Source organism: Stegostoma tigrinum, chromosome 35 (assembly GCF_030684315.1).
Source record: "Stegostoma tigrinum isolate sSteTig4 chromosome 35, sSteTig4.hap1, whole genome shotgun sequence".
Classification (NCBI taxonomy): domain Eukaryota; kingdom Metazoa; phylum Chordata; class Chondrichthyes; order Orectolobiformes; family Stegostomatidae; genus Stegostoma; species Stegostoma tigrinum.
Window position 1 is genome coordinate 10084162 of NC_081388.1, and position 20321 is coordinate 10104482.

The window sequence follows — 20321 nt, forward strand, 5'->3', positions numbered from 1 at the left end:
TCTAACCTCCATGAAACACTTAAAATCCCCTCTGGAATGACCTAGCTAGCCATGCAGTTCAAGGGCAAAGGGGATGGACAACATTTGCTGGTATTCCTAGCAACATCCACATTCCTTGAAAAAGCAAAATAAAAGCTTATTTTTCTCTTCTTTGGATTGTCATGACTGTTCAAAGGTAACAGGAAACCATTTAGAGGGTTGCTGATGAATGCACATTGCATCATTGGCTTTTTTAAAAGATTTATAGAGTATAATAGAAAGTCATGCTAAACCTTTACATAAATCACTAGTTAGAGCTCAACTGGAGTACTCAGCATACTACACTTAGAAAGGATGTCGAGAACTTGGAGAGGATGTTGCAGCCATTTATTAAAATATATACCAGAAATGAGGAGCTTTACAAGTATAGAAAAACCAGAGAAGTTGGGATTTTTCAGCTAAGAGAGAAGAAGCTTAAGAGGATAAACAAGTCAGAGGCTAAGAATTCTGCAACACATAACTCATTTCCTCAGTTCTAAAAGCCTGTCCACCATCCACGAGGCATAAGTCAGGGATGTGGTGGAATACTCCCCAGTAGCCAGGATGGATGCAGCTCCAATAGACATTCAAGAAGCTTGACATTATTCAGGACGATGCAGCCTGATTGACTGGCACCACATTCACCATTTTCAATATGCATTATCACCATCACTGACACAGGGTGGCAACAATGTGTACCATCTATAAGATGCACAGAGACAACTCAGCAAAGCTCATTTAAAAACTTCCAAATCTTTGACCTCTACCACATAGAAGGACAAGGGCAGATGTATGGAAACACAAACACCTGTAAACTCCCCTCCAAGCCACATACTATCCTGACTTGGAACCATATCACCATTCCTTCCCTATCACTGGGTTAAAATCCTGGAAATCCCTCCTCACCAGTACCATGGGTGTGCCTAGACCACAGGGCTGCAGCAGTTCAAGAAGGTGATTCATCGCCACCTTCTCTAGTGCAGTCAGGGATGAGCGATAAATGTTGGCTCTGCCAACATCCCATGAATGAGTAGAGAAGAATTTAAAACATGTCTTATGATATTTTTGTCTTCTTTTAACCAGACAGTAAATGGATTTGTCGAATGTGTATACTTGAAGAGTGGAATGGACAACAGCACTGCATCTTTTGAAGAGTGTGACACAGAAAATTTCAACGAGACCCATGTTGTATGCAAGTGTAAACTAGTATCTGACTTTGCTGTACTGGCAAAACACCAAAACATAATGGTACAGTCTACAACTAGATAAATTCAATTTCAAGTATGGTATGAATTGACAACTTTTCACCATAAGTTAGAAACATATATTCGCTAAAGGTATTCTGAATTCAAAAAGGAAATTCAGACTTTGATTCTAACGTACACAATTGTGATGGTCATTCATAAGACCATAAGACATAGGAGTGGAAGTAAGGCCATTCGGACCATCAAGTCCACTCCACCATTTAAATCATGGCTGATGGGCATTTCAACTCCACTTCCCTGCACTCTCCCCATAGCCCTTGATTCCTTGTGAGATCAAGAATTTGTCGATCTCTGCCTTGAAGGCATCCAACGTCCCGGCTCCACTGCACTCCATGGCAATGAATTCCAAAAGCCCACCACTCTCTGGCTGAAGAAATGTCGTCTCATTTCAGTTTTAAATTTACCCCCTCTAATTTTAAGGCTGTGCCCACGGGTCCTGGTCTCCCCGCCTAACGGAAACAACTCCCCAGCATCCACCCCTTCTAAGCCATATATTATCTTGTAAGTTTCTATTAGATCTCCCCTCAACCTTCTAAACTCTTATCAGTACAATCCCAGGATCCTTAGCCATTCAGTTTTATTAATCTTCTAAGGAAAGTAAGTTGGTGGTGAATGTACTTACTCTGGATGGCTAACTCGTTCAAAAATGGGGGGTGGGTTCAGTTGCATTGACAATTACAAGATCAAAGGTAAAGTAGAAGGCCGGATTGCAGGTTTGTGATGTTACCAGACTGTTACTAGAAAATAAAAGGAAGGGACAGAAAGTGTGAATGCCAAGTTGTAGCAAGGAACCAGTAAATTATAGGGAAATTCAATAAAAGAACAAACTTAAAGGATTTGGATCTAAATGCATGAGGCAGTTAGAATAAGGTAGATGAACTAATGGCACAAATTGAAGTTAGTGAATTTGATCTCATTGTCATAACAGAAATGCGGTTACAAGGAGATAAAAACTGGGAACTTAACATTCATATTTGACCTACTGGAAAGACAGGAGGGATGGAAAAGGTGGCAGGGTAGCCCTGTTAATAAGAAATAAAATGAGGGCAGTCGTGGGGGATGATCTGGGCTTAGATGATATAAAATCCATTTGGGCAGAGGTTAAAACAACACAACAAGGGAAAAAAGGAATTAGCAGGTGCAGTGTACAGGCCTCCAAATAGTGGCTACTCTGTAGGAAAGGCTATCAATCAAATAATAATTTAAGTGTGAAAAAAGAATACAGCAATAGTGATGAGTGGCTTTAATCTTCATATTGACTGAGTTAATCAAATTGAAAACGGTAGCTCCTACAATGAATTCAGAGTATATTACAGATAGTCTCCTGGAGCCTTATGTCATGGAGCCAAACAGGTAGCAAGCCAGAGATAGTAAGAACTGCAGATGCTGGAGAATCTGAGATAACAAGGTATGGGGCTAGATGAACACAGCAGGCCAAGCATCAGAGGAGCAGGAAGGCTGACGTTTCGGGCCTAGACCCTTCTTCAGAAATGGGGGAGGGGAAGGAGGTTCTGAAATAAATATGGAGAGAGGGGGAGGCAGATAGAAGATGGGTAGAGGAGAAGATAGATGGAGAGGAGACATACCGGTCAAAGAGGTGGGGATGGAGCCAATAAAGGTGAGTGTAGGTGGGGAGTTAGGGAAGAGATGCATCAGACCAGGGAGGACGGACCAGTTAAGGGGGTGGATGAGGTTAGTAGGTAGGAGATGGAGGTGAGGCTTGAGATGGGAGGAGGGGATAGGTGAGAGGAAGGATAGGTTAGGGAGCGGGGACGAGCTGGGCTGGTTTTGGGATGCGGTAGTGGGAGGGGAGATTTTGATGTGGACTTCAGAGTAAACGATTCCCTAGGAAGTAGTGATCATAACATGATAAAATTTAATATTCAGCTTGAGAGTGCGAAACTTGGGTCAGAAATAACCGTGTTTAACTTAAATAATAGCAATTACAACAAAAGGAGGTAGAATTAGCTAAAGTGAACTGAGTGGATAGATTAAAGAAAGGTAGTAAGTAAGCAGTGACAGACATTTGTTGCAAATTTGGGTACAGTACTTGTGAACTGGAACGCAGGACATTAGAATGTGATGTTTGTAACATATTGGTGCCTGTTAAATGCTGAGGGGGAAATCAGTGTGTGGTCCCTTTAAAAGATGATGTACTTTTTCTATTCTTAGAGATGCAAAATGCACGTCTGTAGGCAGCAGCAGCTTATGGGTTTGCAGGTGCACAGAACGCGCCCGAATTGAAACAACTGTATCAAAAGGCTATACAGTTAGCAGGCCAAGTAACCATTTTGTTTTGTTATTAAGACAAAAGTTTTGATTTCAGCCAATCCATTTGAATCAAGCATTTAGAGACCAAAACTCAATTAAATTTAAATCTTATGGTTTTCACAACATAGGACCAATCCTAGTGTAACAAACTGATATATCATCACGGGTATAAAAGAATGGACAGTTGGGCAAAGATAGGAATGAACAGCCATCTGCGACAGATGGCACTCCTAGCTAAGATTCCTGACTGAAGAATTCACAGAGAAAGTGTTCCTGACAGAACATTCAACAGAGAAAGTACAGTACATTCTGGTAGACATGTAACTTGCCTATAATTTCGACAGGCAAAATTCAATTTTTTTTATTTCATATAAGTGGGACATGTATTTATTGGAACAGCATACTATTAGAACCTTGTTTATTAGGGAATAGTTAGTATTTAAAAGGAGTTTATATGGTTTGTTAATAGGGGTTTGTTAATAGTTTAGCTAATGCGTTCGCTGTTCGAGTTGGATAAATGAAATTTTACTTGTTGATTGTAAAGTGAGTGTCAGGGACTTGTTTTATTTAACCATTAGAAGTTGCTGAGAATCAGATTACACCACTTTTCACACTTCTTTATTAACAGATTATAAGGTGAGACACTCCTCTCTGGGTGTTTCGGTTTTAGCTGTCAGGCGTCAGGGGGCAGTTGGGTCAACTTCCGCTTTAAAATACATTTAAGGTGTAACTCATGGTTCTCTGCAAAAATATATCCCTGTACAGGAAAGATTCTCAGAGAGGGATAAAGCAACCATGGCTAATCAAGGATGGTAAAAAGAGTATGAAGTTGAAAGAAAAAACATATAAGGAAGCCAAAGTCAGTGACAGCCCTGAAGCCTGAGATAATTTCAGAATTCAGTAAGGGAAGACTAAAAGATAATAAAGACTGAGGGATATTAAAGCTGGCCATAAGAGCTTTTTCAAAATATAAACAGCAAAAGAGAAGTCAAAGTGAATATCTGCCCCCTAGAAAATGAACCTGGGGAGTTAGTTCTGGGAACAAGAAAATGGCAGAAGGGTTAACCAGATATTTTGCATCAGTCTTTGTGGGGGAAGATACTTCAAACAATCCATTAATACTGAAAAATACAGGGAGGAATTAAACACCATCAACATCAGTAAAGATGGAGTATTAGACAAACTAATTAGGCTAAAGGCAGGTACATCCCCTGGACTTGATGGCTTGTATTCTAGAATCTCAAAAGAGGTAGCTACAGAGATAATGGATGCATTGGTCATAATTTTCCAAAAATCTGGAAAAGTATCAGAGGATTGGAAAACTGCTAATGTGACAACTATATTCAAAAAGGGAGGGATGCTAAAAGCAAGCGACTCTAGGCCAATTACCCTAACTCCCATTGTTGGAAAAGTATTGGAAGCAATCAATAAGGAAGTAATAGAAAAATATTTGGAAAATCATAATCTTATTAAACAGAGTCAGTATGGTTTCATGAAATTGTGTCTGACTAATTAATTAAAGTCTTTGAAGGAAGTCTCAACCAGAATGGACAGGGAGGAACCAGTAGATGTGTTGTACTTGGGCTTTCAGAACGCATTCGACATAATATCTTACAAACTGTTAAGTAATAAGACAGTCCACATTGCTGGAGGTAGTCTATTACAATGAATAGAGAACTGGCTAATGGGCAGGAAACAGTTAGTTGGGATAAGGAATTCTTTTTCAGGTTGGTGGGGTTCCACAATGCTCAGTGCTGCAATCACAACTGTTTATAAAATATGTGAATAATTTGGAAGAAGGAAGCAGATGTACTGTAGCCAAATTTGCAGACAACACAAAGCAAATCAAAAGACAGGTTGTGAGAGGGATACAAGCAGTTTGCAGAGAGATATTAATTGGTTAAGTAAGTGGGCCACACGTTGGCAAGTGCAGTATAATGTGGGGAAAATGCAAAGTTGTTTGTTTTGGAAGGGAGAACAAAAGAACAGAATATTATTTAAATGGACAAAAACTACAGAAAACTACCACACAAAGAGACTTAGAGGGACTTGTGCACAAAACACAGAAGCAAACACACAAGTGCAGTGGGTAATCAGGAAGGCAAATGGAATATTGGGCCTTACTTCAAGGAGGTTGGAGTATAAGATTAGGGAGGTCTTATAGCAGCTGTACAAGGTGTTGTTGAGAATGCTACAGGTGTACAATGAGCAGTTTGGTTGTCTATTTGAGGAAATACCTCATTTAATCGCAGACAGTTTAAAAAAGGTTCACTAGCATGATTCTTGGTATGCAGGGACTGTCTTATGAGCAAAGGTTAACAGTTTGGTACTCTGCTAATTGGAATTTAGAAGAATGAGAGGTTACTTCATTAAAACTAGGTTTTTTAAGGGGCTTGACAGAGTAAATGCTGAGATGATGTTTCTCTTTATGGGAAGAGTCTAGGACCAGGAGGTATAATCTCAAAATAGAGGAGCACCAATTTAAGACTGAAATGGGGAGGAGTTTTTACCCTCAGAGGGTTGTGAGTTTTTGAAAGACCTTGCCACAGACAGCTGTGGGGCAGAGTCCTTGTGTATATTTAAGACTGAGATAGATAATTCTTGATCTTTAGTGGAATCAAAGGGCAGGAAAGAAATGTCAGGTTAGCCATGACCTTGTTGAATGGCAAAGTAGGCTTGAGGAGCTAAACAGCCTACTCCTGCTCCTATTTCTATGGGCTTAATGCCAACAGTGTAGGTTAAATGTCCCTTCCAGCTCTTGGATCTTGCCTCCTTGCTTGCCCATGCTACACCAGCAATTGTCTTTCACTCTTTGTCTGATAGAGAGAGAGAGAGATGACTATGGCCCTGCAAGGCCAAATATCCACTTATATCCACTTATATAAATAGATAGTGAACCCCGCATAGATCACATTATCCCTACAGTGTGGAAACAGGCCCTTTGGCCCAAAAAATCCACACCGACGCTCAGGCCATCCCACCCAGATCCACACCCTATAACCCACCTAATCTAAACATCTCTGAACACTACGAGCAATTTAGCATGGCCAATCCACCTAACCTTCACATCTTAGGACTGTGGGAGGAAATTCACGCAGACATGGGGAGAATATACAAACTCCACACAGTCACCCAAGGGTGGAATTGAACCCAGGTCCCTGGCACTGTGAGGCAGCAGTGCAAACCACTCAGCCACTGCCCTCTCTTCACAACAATAACTTGAACTGAAATGGCACTTTTTAATGGAGAAGATAAACTCAAGGAACTTAGGAGAGTCACGGGAACCATTGAGGCCACGCTTAATTCGGAAAGCTGAAGGTAGGTTTTAGGGATAGATATTTTAGGAGAGAGGCAGACAAGAGCTGGAGGGGATTCCCAGGAGTTGGCTGTGGGTGCCTCCAAGAATGCAGCATTCCTTTTGTACTACACTGGTGTGTCAGCATAGATTTTATGCCATAGGCCTAGCTGGCAAGGGCTTCAATGTACAACCTTCTGACTCAGAGGTAAGAGTGTTATACCCATTAAGCCACATTACTAATCACTTAATAGACATTAATTAAATCTAACGTAGGTAGTAGCATTGCAGCACAAGATATCTTAGATTCAACGTGTTCTTTAACATTTTGTTGCAGAGTTGCCAATCATCATCTATATTAACGGACATTGGGATCTTTGTGATAGTGGCATGTGTTGCCATCACATTATTTGCAACAGCAATCTGTTCAGAGAAAAAACCAGTCATATTCCTGTGTCTGTTGCTGGTGGAGCTGTCTGCCCTGGCAAGTTTCGATGTATTTGGGCATGTAGTCGGATACAGGGTGAGATCATTGAATTTACAGAGACCAGAAGTTACACACTGAGCCAAGGTTACAGAATACCCAATGATTAGATTGCTGGCTGGAATCCAGAGTTATTATCATCTGGTTGGGCATGGAAAAATACAAAATTGACATAAAATACAAAGCCCTGCCAATCCATCAAGCCTATGACAACACTATTACAAAATACTTCCTCTTTCCTATATCTTTCCTTCCCTGCCAAGTAATCTGCTGGGAATAGGGACCCTCTTGGATGCAACACTGGGGAAAAATCATACGCACATTGAAAAAAAATTGTATTTCTTTGTTATAGTAAGAAGGATCCCGACCCAAAATGTCAACTTTCCTACTCTTCTGCTGCTGCCTGGCCTGCTGTGTTCCTCCAGCTTCACACTGTGTTATCTGTGTTTCTTTGTCGTTTTCTTTGAACATTTCCCTCTACCAATTATGAAGTAACAAAATCAGAGAGCCAAAGACTTTCTTGGCCATTGATCGAGCATCATCCAACTAGATGATGGGCCTTTTTGCTTTCCAATTGGCAGAAGAAGACAGCACGGGGCAAGTTAGATCTAGGAATACGTTTTATCACCATGGAGCAGCAAAAAAAGAGTAATCAGGAGACTAAAAGAAAAATATATTGGAAAATTTCTCTCCAATACCCTCAGACAATCAAAACCAGTCCAGATCACAGGAACCAAAAGTGATCTATAAAGATAGTATACTTACCTTCTATCTCATATGTTCTTATTGTGTAATGTAAAGCTTCCCAAACTATTTTCCGATGTGGCCCATTTTCATGCCTCAGATTTTGTCTGAACACGCTCACATGGAAATTTGGCAGGTATGGAATTATATAAATTATTGGGCAGGGGGAGAGGGAATGGCCTCATTTGGACCTCCATCTGTTTGCCACCCCTTCATCCCTACAACCTTCACCGCAAAACACCACGTTACCCCACATTTATTACTCCAATCACCACCCTCCCCTGATCTCTTGATCATGGGGCAGCTGAATGAAAAGATGGGCAAAAATGAGCACCTAGCTTTTCATACAGAAGAAATCCGGCCTCACTGAGCATTCATTTAAGTTACATGGTCCTGTAGAAAAATGGTGAGATTTTATAGGGGTCACGCAGAGGTCAAGTATCAATCTGAGTTTCACAGCAGCCACTGCTGCTTTTAAGCTCAGAAGCCTAAAGTTTTGTTTTACAATCCTATTGGGTGTAATGGCTTACATTCATATGAAATGACAACATAATTTTTCCAAAATAAAAATATCCCCTTAATTTTTTTTATCATTGTATTGCAGAATCATTTTGAAGATACTAAATCGATAATAACAATCACATGTTTAATTATCTCGGAGGTGTCTCTCGTGGTCATGATCTTCATTTTTACACATTGTTCCTTGGCAAAGACACATGTTAGCAATTCTCACATTCACCTGTGCCTGAACTTGTTCTTAGCAAACATGCTGTTCATAACTCAAAGTGACAGAATTTGTAACAAGGTAAGACAAAACCTCCACTCCAAAGGGCAACAAAGTTACACTTATACTCCATATCTAAATGAATTAAACAGGAAGAAGCCTAATCTCTGGTTGGTGTCTGCTAACATAACAGATGAAAGAACTGGATGAGAATCAGTTAAATATTAATGCATTTATTGTAACACAGCCTCATTTCAAACTAAATGGAACACATTCCAAATAAAAACCAAAAGAACTAAGGATGCTGTAAATCAGAAACAATAACTGAAATTGCTGGAAAAGTTCAGCAGGTCTGGCAGCATGTGTAAAGAGAAACCAGAGTTAACATTTCCAGTCTTGTGACCCTTCCTCAGTTCTTCTTTTTCAGCAATTTCTGTTTTTGGAACACATTCCAAACGTTGCCTGTGAAAAAATATTGATATCACTGACTAACATCTAGAAAGACAAATGTTTGTAACAGAAGGGGCGGCCACTTGGTCCCTTTACTTCTGAAATGGTTCACATTTCAAGCAATTTAACACTAAATTGATTGCCCTGACCTCTTTGCCACAGCCCTGTAGCTCCTTCTGCTTCAAATTACTATCCCATTATCACTTCTCACCATTTAGGTAACAGGCTTCCTTTCTATTCTTCTTTCCAAAATGGATAATTTCACATTTATCCACATTATACTCCATCTGTCACATCTCTGCCCACTTACATAACCTATCTATATCTTGTGTAACCATCTTGTGTCCTTTTGACAACTTAATTATTTACTTAGTTATTGTGCTGTCAGCAAAGTTAACAACCACAACTACCATCCCTTCATCCAAGTTACTTCTATGAATTGTAAACCATTGAGGGCCAGCACATAACCCTGTTGCACAATATTCTTCAAATTTTGCCAAACTTAAATGATCCATTATTTCAAATCTTTGTTCCCCTTCATCCAATCCAATATACCCTCTACACCATAAGCTTTTATTTTCTGTAATAAGCTTTGATGTGGCACCTTATCAAGTACATTCTAGAAATCTGACTGTGGCACATCCACTTGTTCCCCTTTATCCAAAGCACATGTTACCTTCTCAAAGGACTCCGGTAGATTGATCAAATCAAGTTCATGTTTCCATCTGAAACTGCATTTCTAGCATGTTCTGTTTCGATGTTACAGAACTAACACTAATTATTTGCTTATTGCAATTGTGGGACCTTGCTGGGTGAAAATTAGCTGTGGTTTCCTCCAACACTGTCAAACCTTGAAAAAAGAACCTCTGGCTGTGAAACACTTTAAGGTTGGTTTGAGTTTGCAAAAGCTCTACTTAATTACATTATTATGTTAAAAATCTCTGCTATGTCACTATTTAGTCTTCTGTGCACCAGGTAAATTAGTTCTTACATTTAAAGCTGCTCTTTCTTACTATACTTTCCCATTTTGAGCATCATCATTCATTGTATCAAATAAAATAAATTCATTATAAGTCAAATTGCAGGTGTCCATCCAATTGCATATTGTTATATAGAGCTTTGAAATAGCTGACAAGCCCCTTAAGCAACTCGAATTGGTTTCTATACAAAAAAAAGTAGCAAATACCCTATGATCTCAGTGAACGGCAGAAGGGGTTATTGGTCTTCTTGCAGATACCCTTCCATTGGATTTCCTTTTCTGTCAGTCGAAATGGCCGACAACTTCATTAAAACCAAAGTTTGGTGTAATCTGAATTTGTCTCATCATAATTTACTGTTAGCAAAAAAGTCAAAAATCTACTAATGTGGTTCTGATATACCAACTCTTATCTTGCCTTGATTTTTAGACTGTGTGTGCAATCACAGCTGTTTGGTTACATTATCTCTACTTGACGGTGTTCGCCTGGATGTTTATGGAAGGACTACAACTCTACCTTATGTCAATTAACCTGCGGAACATGAGGGTTTCCAGTTCTACCACCATGCAAAAATTCAAGATTCCATTTTGCTATTTATCCCCAATTGTGATAGTGGTGATATCTGCAGCAACACATCCAAGTGCATATGTGTCACATACTAAGTGAGTATTAGATTATATTATTCTATTTCCACCCACCTGCCTTTCTAAGGACTTTACCTTGAAAATCATGTCATAGTTTATGTATCATAATTGCCTCCCATTCTTATCCAATGCCAAGATCTTCTATCTTTTCTCCTTTCTTTTTCTGAACTAGCAGCAGGAACCAAAACCATCAGGAGAAAGGATGTGTGTTTGTGTCAACAATTAACACGAGTTTCTTGAACTCTGTCACAGAAGAAAGAAAATCAAGATTTTGCTAAAACTTGATGCGTGCAAAATAAAACCACAGCAAATAAACTTGAGAAATGTCTTGATCCTCCACAACAAGCTCCCCTTGTGGCTAAATGGTTAAATGCAGCAAGAAATGTGATCCTAAAATATGCAGACTGCAGAAATTATAATTATCTCAACTATTTACTTCAATTTATGTGGCGAGCTCACTGCCCAGCCTCAGTGTTCATGGACAAGACAGCTGTGAGATCAATTATGAGTTCTGGCTTTTACCTACCCTCTGGTGGCCCTTGTTGGGAAATGTTCACCTGTTGATAAAACATGGAATCGATACATTATTCAGACTAATGGTCAAATGATCAAGAGCTCTATTCCAATCAACTATCTGGGTGAGGCTTGAAAAATGACTGAGGGAGAATTCTGTGCCAGAAAGAGCCTTCACTGTTGGAAAGTTAGGGGGTGAAAAAGTGTAGGAATCTTTCCTAAGACAGTTATTGAAAATAATTAGAGAAATATTCCATCCATATGCTTAGTTAGCTGCTTGTTTATGAAATCTAATTGAATGCAAATACACCACTGCATTGGAACTGAAAGCATTCGAATCACTAAGCTTGTAACTACTGAATAATTTGGCACATAAAAAGGTCATTTGATCTACTGTGCTTGCGCCGCCTCTAAGAAAAATTATTGGATGGCACAGTGGCTCAGTAGTTAGCATTGCTGCCTCACAGTGTCAGAGACCCTGGTTCAATTCCACCCTCGGGTGACTTTCTATGTAGAGTTTGTACATTCTCCCCATGTCTGCGTGGGTTTCCACCCATCATCCAAAGATGTGCAGAGTAGGTGAATTGGTCATGCTAAATTTACCATAGAGTCCAAGGATGGTTGGGTTAGATGGGTTAGACATGGGGAAATGCAGGGATAGGGGAATGAGTCAGGGTGGGATGCTTTTCGGAGGAGTGGTGTGGGCTTGTTGAGTTGAATGGCCTGTTTTCACACTGTATGGGTTCTATGAAAAAGCTTTCCAATTTGTCCATGTTCCCCATCAGCCTGAATTTTCGTTCCTTTTTAAATCTAATTATTTTTACAAAGTTGCTGCTAAAACTGCTTCTACTACACTTTCTGGCAGTATACTCATATCATAGGGTGACGTGAATCTGTGTTTTAAACTGTGATTAATATCTGCACATCTTGTTTCTTCCACTACAGCTGCTTTCTACAGAAAGAAAATATTTGGTACTTCTCTGGACCTGTGCTTCTGATAATTCTGGTAACCCCTAAATCCTTTTTTTAATCTTTACTGCTTTGATATCGTCCTCTTTCATCTTTCTCTTCACAAATAAGTTGAACATGAATACAGCTATCAGGCTGCCATTTCCCCTATTGGTATTCAGTAGTGGATTGCTTTCCTGCCTCTGAGTGCAGAGGCCGTGGGCTCAAATCCTACTTCAAGAGCTGAGTCCATATCCCAAGGATTTGAGGGAATGCTCCATTGTTGGAAATGCTGTCTTTCAAATGAGATAGTAAACCAAGGCTATCTCAGGTGGGTGTAAAATATCCTGTGGTTTCATCTCAAAGAGTAACAGTGGACTTATATCTGGTATCCTACCTAGTTACCGCTTTAGCCAGTGCTAGTAAAACTGATTATTACTATGGTCTTTGCTGTGTTTCTTATAATTCAAAAGTGACTACAGTTCAAAAGTACTTCATTCTCTGGAAAAAGTTTAAATGGACCTAAGATTATGGAAGGTTCTATATAAATGCAAATCTTGCTTTCATTTCTGTTAAGCTATGGGTATCATATTATTTCACTGCCCATCATAAACAAGTCCAACTTTCTGTGGATAACAGGCATCTCACATTATACGCACAAAAGGACTCATTTGTAGGGCTGTAAATGACTCAATGTTTGATCCAGATAGGAAGGGGAGGTAGGGAAGTGCCTGATTCAGTCAATCTTGAATATAATAGAGGCATGGATCCCTGGTAAAAGCAGTGATTTGGTAGCAGGATGGTGAGGCGGACCTTAACAAACAAGGAGAAATGGACTGAAAGTAAGGTGAAAAAGTCAGCTCAGAGCGAAACATGAATTTAAGGAGACAGCTGGGGGAAAATTTGATGAAGGACAGCCAGAAGTACAGAGATAATAGGAGACAAAATGATGGATTTTGAACATGGTGGGGTTGCATTGGGGAACAAGTTTGACTAAACTAACTCTTGAAATCAGATGACAGAATTTTTTTTGAGATAATGCTGAGAAGAAAGGGAGGGGGGGGGGAGTCTGCTGCCATTGATGTGACCCTTTTCTTAGTGATGACACCCAAGAGGCAGCGTGTAAATGGTGACCTGTAGGAAATAAGGCTGGTTTCCTAAAACTGGAAAGCATCAGTGAGGATCTATTATTTTTTGGTCAAATTCGCAAATTAGTCTTTGGATTTTCCATTCCAAACAGAGCACTTGGTTCTGTAGTAGCCAAGGTCATTATGCTACTATCCTCGTAATTCTCAAACCTGGTCTAGCCACCCTGGAGACATGAATTCAAATCCCAACACAACAACAACTGAGGAATAAGATTTCAATTCATTAATTAATCTGGAATAAAAAAAAAGTAACCATGACCCTGAAACCACTGAATTGCTGTAAAAGTCCATCTGATTTGCTAATGTCACAAAATGGAAGTTGATTTGCCATCTTACCAGATCTGAAAGACACGCAACACAAGACCCACAACAATACAGTTATCTGAAAGGCCTGCAAACCACTCAGCTTTATTCAAGTAGGTGATTCATCACACTCCTCTCAAGAGCAGTTCAGAACGGACAATAAATAAATAATTGAAATGAATTCCTTAATTCATGAATGAATAAAAGAAAAACAATTTGTACACAGTAGGAAATCATGTAAAGCTAAATACATATTCATTTCAAACTTGTTGTATTAGGCATGCTGAGTAGTTATAACAATTTTCACCTGCACTTCAGGGTGTTGCATATGCCATCTTGCTCATGTTTTATGCACTTTGAAAAAGCTGACTCATTATGATAAGCTCCAGATATTGCAATTGTTCTGCAGGTTAATATTATCCTGTTCAGTAGAACACTCTGGATACTGACTGAGCAGATTTCTAAACGTAACACTGAAATATCAAAAATCAAAGATTCCAGGTGAGTGTTGAGTTGCATTAACAAAATTGTCCCAACTCAAAAAGAAAATGCATCTAAGGAGGTTCAATGGGCAATATTGCAAATCAGCTGTCTGTTTTACACACCACTCACTTTCTTTTCCAAAACGCATGTCTTGGAAAGTTTCCAGTATTAAAGCATTACTTGATTCACATTGATTTTTCCATGAAATGTTAAATGTCCCCTTTATAAGAACCATACACTATAGGAAGCTATTTGGGCCATCATGCTCAAGTTGGATATTTGTAAATGCTATCCAGTTTGTTCCTGTGCAGCCATTTCCCCAGAGCCCTGTACTTTTTTCCCTTAAGTGTTCATCCAGTTCCCTTTCGGAGGTTACTGTTGCGTACATTTCCACTACCCCTTGGGGCAGGGAATTCTGCATCATTGCAGCGTGCTACATTTAAAGACATTCTACTTATCTTTAGACTGGCTTACATTTGCCAGTTATATTAAAACTGTTACTTCTGGTTGGTAACCCTCTAGTTCCCAATCCTTCTGCCAGAATTTCACATTACAGAAAAAAAAACTGACTGGAAACTTCCGTCACCAATGAGAGCATGACACTAAGGGGTGGTAAATGGAAGGCAATGTTAGAGGGTTCGAGTGGTGGGACTTACAGATTTATGAAGCTGAAATTGTTTATATTTAATAGCTTGAGCAAAATTCATCAGCATTCTTCATTTAATACAATTTTGATATAACAAAATGATTTTGTTTCCTTTTCATTACTTACAGAATGCTGACATTTAAAATACTTCTTCAGCTAGTTATTTTGGGATGCCCCTGGATTATTGGATTCTTTGATGACGAAGATCCCAGTGGAATAATGGAATACATATTCATTATAATTATACCTCTCCAAGGCTTCCTAATTTTTCTTATCCTGTGTGTTTTCAGTGCTGAGGTATGGCATACAATACTGTGGGAACTGTATGTGACAGTGTAATGTTAAGCTAAATTCATATAAAATTTTGCTTAAAGCACACTCAGAATACTTTTATGAAAAGTTTGCATAGTTTGGGTCTCCATTTTACAAAAACGATATAGTGGCATGGAGAAAAATATTCATAAAGATGACACCACATCTGAGAGTTTAAAAGCTAGAACTGCTTTCTCTAGAAGACTGAGAGACAATTTTATGGAGATTTTTAAAATTATGAAGGAGTTTGGCCATACATATGTGAAACGAGGGAGGGCATCATGAGGGCATAAATAGCAGAATGTGGGCACAGTTGGTTAGACAGAGAGAAGACTAAGAGTTCAAGGAATACTACCCGAACAATGTGACAGTATTCTTACAGCCTGGTATACTTCAGATTACTATATATACATGTTGAGTATGTACATACAGTAGTAACATGCAATAAACAGTGGTCTCAACAAGCTGAAGCATGAAGATAGTTGTTGATCTTGTTTTCTCCTCAACCAGTCTGTCTTGAACTCAACATCTAACATGTGGGCATAAAACTGCAAGGCAGAAAGCGGGGTTGGAGGCAATGTTTATTTTTCTGATTCTAGGCAAACCCCAATGAAACTTTATTTTAAAGCCAGCTATAGTTGTCAGGGAGATGGTAGCTCACTGGACCAGAATCCAGCCGAATGGTCAGAGTTCAAAACCTACCACAGCAATTCAAATTCAATTAGTAAAAATTAGAACTGAAAGCTAGTCTCAGCAATTGTAACCAAGATCATTTAGAAGTCCACCTGGGTCAGTAATGCTCTTTAGGAAAGGAAATATGTGGTCTTGCCTAGCCTAACTTACACATGACTCCAAATCTACACTAGTACCATCTGAAATGGCCCTAACAAGCTACTCAGTTCAATTAGGGAGGGCAACAAATATTGGCTGTCCAGCAAGAGCTACATCTCATGGAAATTATGTTATCTGCAATTATTTGATGTTGGCTTTTATGGGCCAGTCCAAACTCCCTCACAATATATTAAGAAGATAGCTTAGATACCAACTTCTCCTATTTTCAAAGGCAAGTGTAAGGCTTTGTATTGCATATGTAATTTGATTGGTCAAACTATCAGGCTTGAAGCAAAACACACCTTATTCTTACACTATGGTTAAAATATAAACAAAGAAAAATTGGAATAACAACTCCACTGGAAAACTTAACAGAATAATAAATTATTTAACTACCAAACAACACTGTTCCAATATAGTAACATCCCATAAAGACACCCTTGGCAAAGGCAAATTCATTCTCAACCTCTCTTCCTAAACTAAACCAGGACGAAATTTGCCTCTTAAAGAAACAGTGTCATCACAGACAACGTGTATCTGAAACAGGAAATGTTTTATTCATATAGCATCCTTCCAATTTGAAGAGCAGGAGGGGAGGCAATAAAGAGAAGATCATTTCCGAGTCAGACAAATACAATTTGTGAACGAGGTGAAAATTTCAAGATATGTGGTTTATAAAATAATGAAGGGTATGGATTGAGTTAATTGTAATTGTCTTTTCCCTAGAATGGGAGATTTCAAGGTCAGGGGCACATTTTTAAGGTGATAAGAGAGAGATTTAAAAAAGACATGAGAAGCAAATTTTTTACACACAGGATGGTTTGGATGTGGAATCAACTTCCTGAGGAAGTAGTGGATGTGGGTACAATTACAACATTTAAAAGAAATTTGGATGAGTAAATGTATAGGAAAGGTTTGGAGTGATATGGGCCAGGAGCAAGCAGGTGGGTCTGGGATTATGTTCGGCATGGATTGTTTGGACCATTGGGTCTGTTTCCGGTCTGTATGACAGTATGTCTCTATGACGCTATGTCCCTAGTCAGCATTCATCTCATCTTTTTGAAATCTCTCTATAATCTTCTTTCTCAAAGGTGAGGGAAGAATGTAAGAAATGGTTTCTAGGAGTGATACAAAAGCACAACATATCCAACTCAACACTTTATACTGGCACCACCTAATCCGATCAATCGGTTATGTGGGTAAGTCTGCAGTTTCCAGTTGTTCTGCAGTTGAACTGCAAGTTAAATGTTTCACACATCCATAAGGGTTTTTCCTTAAACCTAGGTAATTATCAACAAGGTGGATTTTATGTGTTGTAGAACAAAGACACATTGCCCACATATTGCAATCTTGTACCAAGATCCTAGAGGCAGCAACAATTTGGGATGCTGAAGAGACCCTATTGTCCCTTATCCTACTTGTTGTGGAATGCTATCTGCTGCTACCTCCACGTCTGTGAGATCAAGCAGACCGATCGAATCAGAATGATTTTTTTCTCTTTTCTCCTCCAGAGTGAAGCCAAAATATTGGCTGAAGAAACATAAACCACAAGATTTATATTTCTTTCAGAATTTCACTTGTTTTAACCCAGTATCAAGAACACTCCAAGTTCTCTGAAGAATATATACTTCTAATTGTTTGTTCCTTTTTCAGTTTATTGTGTCAACAATATTATTGCTAGGGACTACTCTTCTGATGAAGATAGAAGGGAAAGGTGTGATTTTCTTTCCCATTAGCTATCAACAACATGTAGATAACACCAAGATGAGATTTATTTCCTGTTCCAATGATATGTTAATAACAAATCATGATTCGACTTATTATATACTAAAAAGATATTTTGTCAGGATTCATCTTTCTCTGATTCTCCTTCTTTAGCAAAAAAATTTGACTTGAGAAATCACGAATGTACAGCAGGAAAGGCAATTCACAAGGCACTATTACCAAGGCACCTGTATTTTGGTGTCTATTTTTTATTGGATAGAAGAATTTGATTATATTGCATTTATGCTCTCTAGGTTTTCATACTGCAATTCTTTATGTTCTACTGACTGTAAATAAATAAAAATGTATAGTTTAGCTTGCACTTTGTGTTTTGATGGTGAGTTATTTCTTCATCTTCTGATTGGTGTGACATTTCAGTGGGCAATCCATATTTAATCCAATGACTGATGCAGGGTTGAGCCTAGACTAAATAAAAACCAGAAGAACTGCAGATGTTGTAAATTAGAAATTTCAGGAAAAGCTCAGCAGGTCTGGCAGCATCTTTGGAGAGAGATCAGAGTGAGCATTTCATGTCAAGTGACTCTTCCTCAAAGCCAACCCATCAACTCTGAAGAAGGGTCTAGACCCAAAACGTCACCTTTCCTGCTCCTCTGATGCTGCTTGGCCTGCTGTGTTCATCCAGCTCTACACCTTTTTATCTCTCTTTCCCAACTCATCAACTCTGATATTTCTCCAGAAATGTTGTCAGACCTGCTGAGCTTTTCCAGTGATTTCTGTTTTTGTTTGTGTTGAGTCTAGACTAATCTCACCAATTAGCAAAATAAAGATTGAGCTGATTAGTAGTTCGAGCTGCTTACGGCACCTGTAAACTGGTCATGAAAATTAAAGAGGTTTTTGGAAATAACCCTAAATACAGCAATATATAAAATAATGTCATTCACATCTATTTTGACTTTCAGAAATGACATACAGTTGACACAGGCAGTTGCTTTGGGGTGCAAAGGGAAAGATGCATCATCAAATTACTAAAACTTAAGGTAGAAGGAAGCCATCCAATTCTTCAAGCCTGTTCTGTGCAATTCATTCAATTACTGCTAATCTATCAGTTAATTCTATTTACCTGACCTTGATTCTACAACTCTAACTGTTCTTGCCAAACATAAACATTTCAACGACTTCACAAAATGAACTAGGAAAGAATGTGGCAAATATCACAATACATTACAAATAGTTTATTTGGCTTGGTAATGAATGATATGATCCTGAAAAATTGTTTTCTCTCAAACAGAGTCTGGTGTAAGAACAGATTCTAAGGCATGTCTGGAATGTCTTGCAAACAGTTGTTTAGCATTCCAAGATCATCCTTCATCGTCACTGCCTCGGGAGTCACAATTCATCCTGAAATCTGATCACTTCAAAACTCCTTTTGAGTTTGATCACTGTGATGATCCATTTTCTTAGTAAATTTCCATCCTCAGAGTCCCTGATAGATGAAAGTCCAATACAGGATTTATTAGGGAACTTATACGACACTCCTCTACAATAAACACTCCAGGAGAATAATTATTTCTGTTGAATTGATTGTCTAGGTCTTCGCTCCTCTCCAATCTTCCAATTTCTCAATCTCTCTGTCCTTTGAAAGGCCTCTGACCAAGTTTCCTCCCGTCACACTACCAATTTTTGCTCTAATCTTAGTTAGTTCCTGTATTGAGATAGACTTTTGCTCTTTTGTTCTACATGTTTTCCAGTTCATTCAGGGCTATGATGCTCTTCTGGAAGAGCAGATTCCACTGAACTATTACCTCTGACAGGAAAGGGCACAGGTTATACCAACTGGTGATGTCTTTCATCTTTATTTCAGTTCTTATGCTCCTTTCCACATCATCCCCTATGCAATTTAGCTTTTGGCACTGCACCTGATCTCAAATACTCCCTTCTGATTTTTTTGCCCCTCTCTGCTTGTTTAAAATCTGTTGCAGCTCTACACTGTGCTACAGAAATAAGGTGCTGTCTAGAAATGACTACAGTACAAACTGCACGTGTCCGGCAGTAACTATACTTAAAAAGTAGAGTTTATTTCTTTGGTTGAAAAGTGCTTTGGGACTTTTTGGAGGCTGTAAGCAAGTCAATGTAATTGTATTTCCTTTTTATATTGGTCTTTTGTTCACATTCACAGTGTAAAGGCTGAACTGTGAGTGACTTAAAATTAAAATCACATATTGCCAAATAAACTGAGCCATAACAGGTATTTCTATGGAACAACTGAAACATGGGCAAGGAAACCTTCTGCGGATTACCACGTACCATTCTCTTCAGCTGATAAATCAGTACTCCTCCAGGTTGAACAACACTTGGAGGAAACACTGAAGCTGGCAAAAGTGAAAAATGTACTTTGGGTGGGGATTTCAATGTCCACCACCAAGACTGGGTCAGCAGCTGCACTACTAATCGGGTGCTAGAGGACATAGCCGGATCTGCAGAAGATGGAGAGGGAACCAACAAGAGGAAAAAACATACCTGACCTCATCCTTACCAATCTG

General features: G+C 39.0%; 1 protein-coding gene across 6 annotated transcripts in view; it reads left to right on the top strand.

Moving 5' to 3' along the window:
* Nucleotides 1-18098, top strand: part of LOC125447593 (adhesion G protein-coupled receptor E3-like) — a 32559-nt gene extending 14461 nt beyond the window's left edge. For 5 of the 6 annotated variants that reach the window (XM_048522123.2, XM_048522124.2, XM_048522128.2 and 2 more), the window contains 9 exons: nucleotides 1102-1266; nucleotides 7187-7372; nucleotides 8682-8882; nucleotides 10658-10890; nucleotides 12331-12391; nucleotides 14194-14285; nucleotides 15042-15210; nucleotides 17148-17255; nucleotides 17568-18098. In XM_048522123.2, the coding sequence (XP_048378080.2) occupies nucleotides 1102-1266; nucleotides 7187-7372; nucleotides 8682-8882; nucleotides 10658-10890; nucleotides 12331-12391; nucleotides 14194-14285; nucleotides 15042-15210; nucleotides 17148-17234 (1194 nt within the window). In that variant the 3' untranslated portion in view covers nucleotides 17235-17255; nucleotides 17568-18098. The remainder of the gene's footprint in view (nucleotides 1-1101; nucleotides 1267-7186; nucleotides 7373-8681; nucleotides 8883-10657; nucleotides 10891-12330; nucleotides 12392-14193; nucleotides 14286-15041; nucleotides 15211-17147; nucleotides 17256-17567) is intronic. The other variant, XM_059639884.1, reaches the window with a different exon arrangement.
* The last annotated feature ends 2223 nt before the right edge of the window (nucleotides 18099-20321 follow it).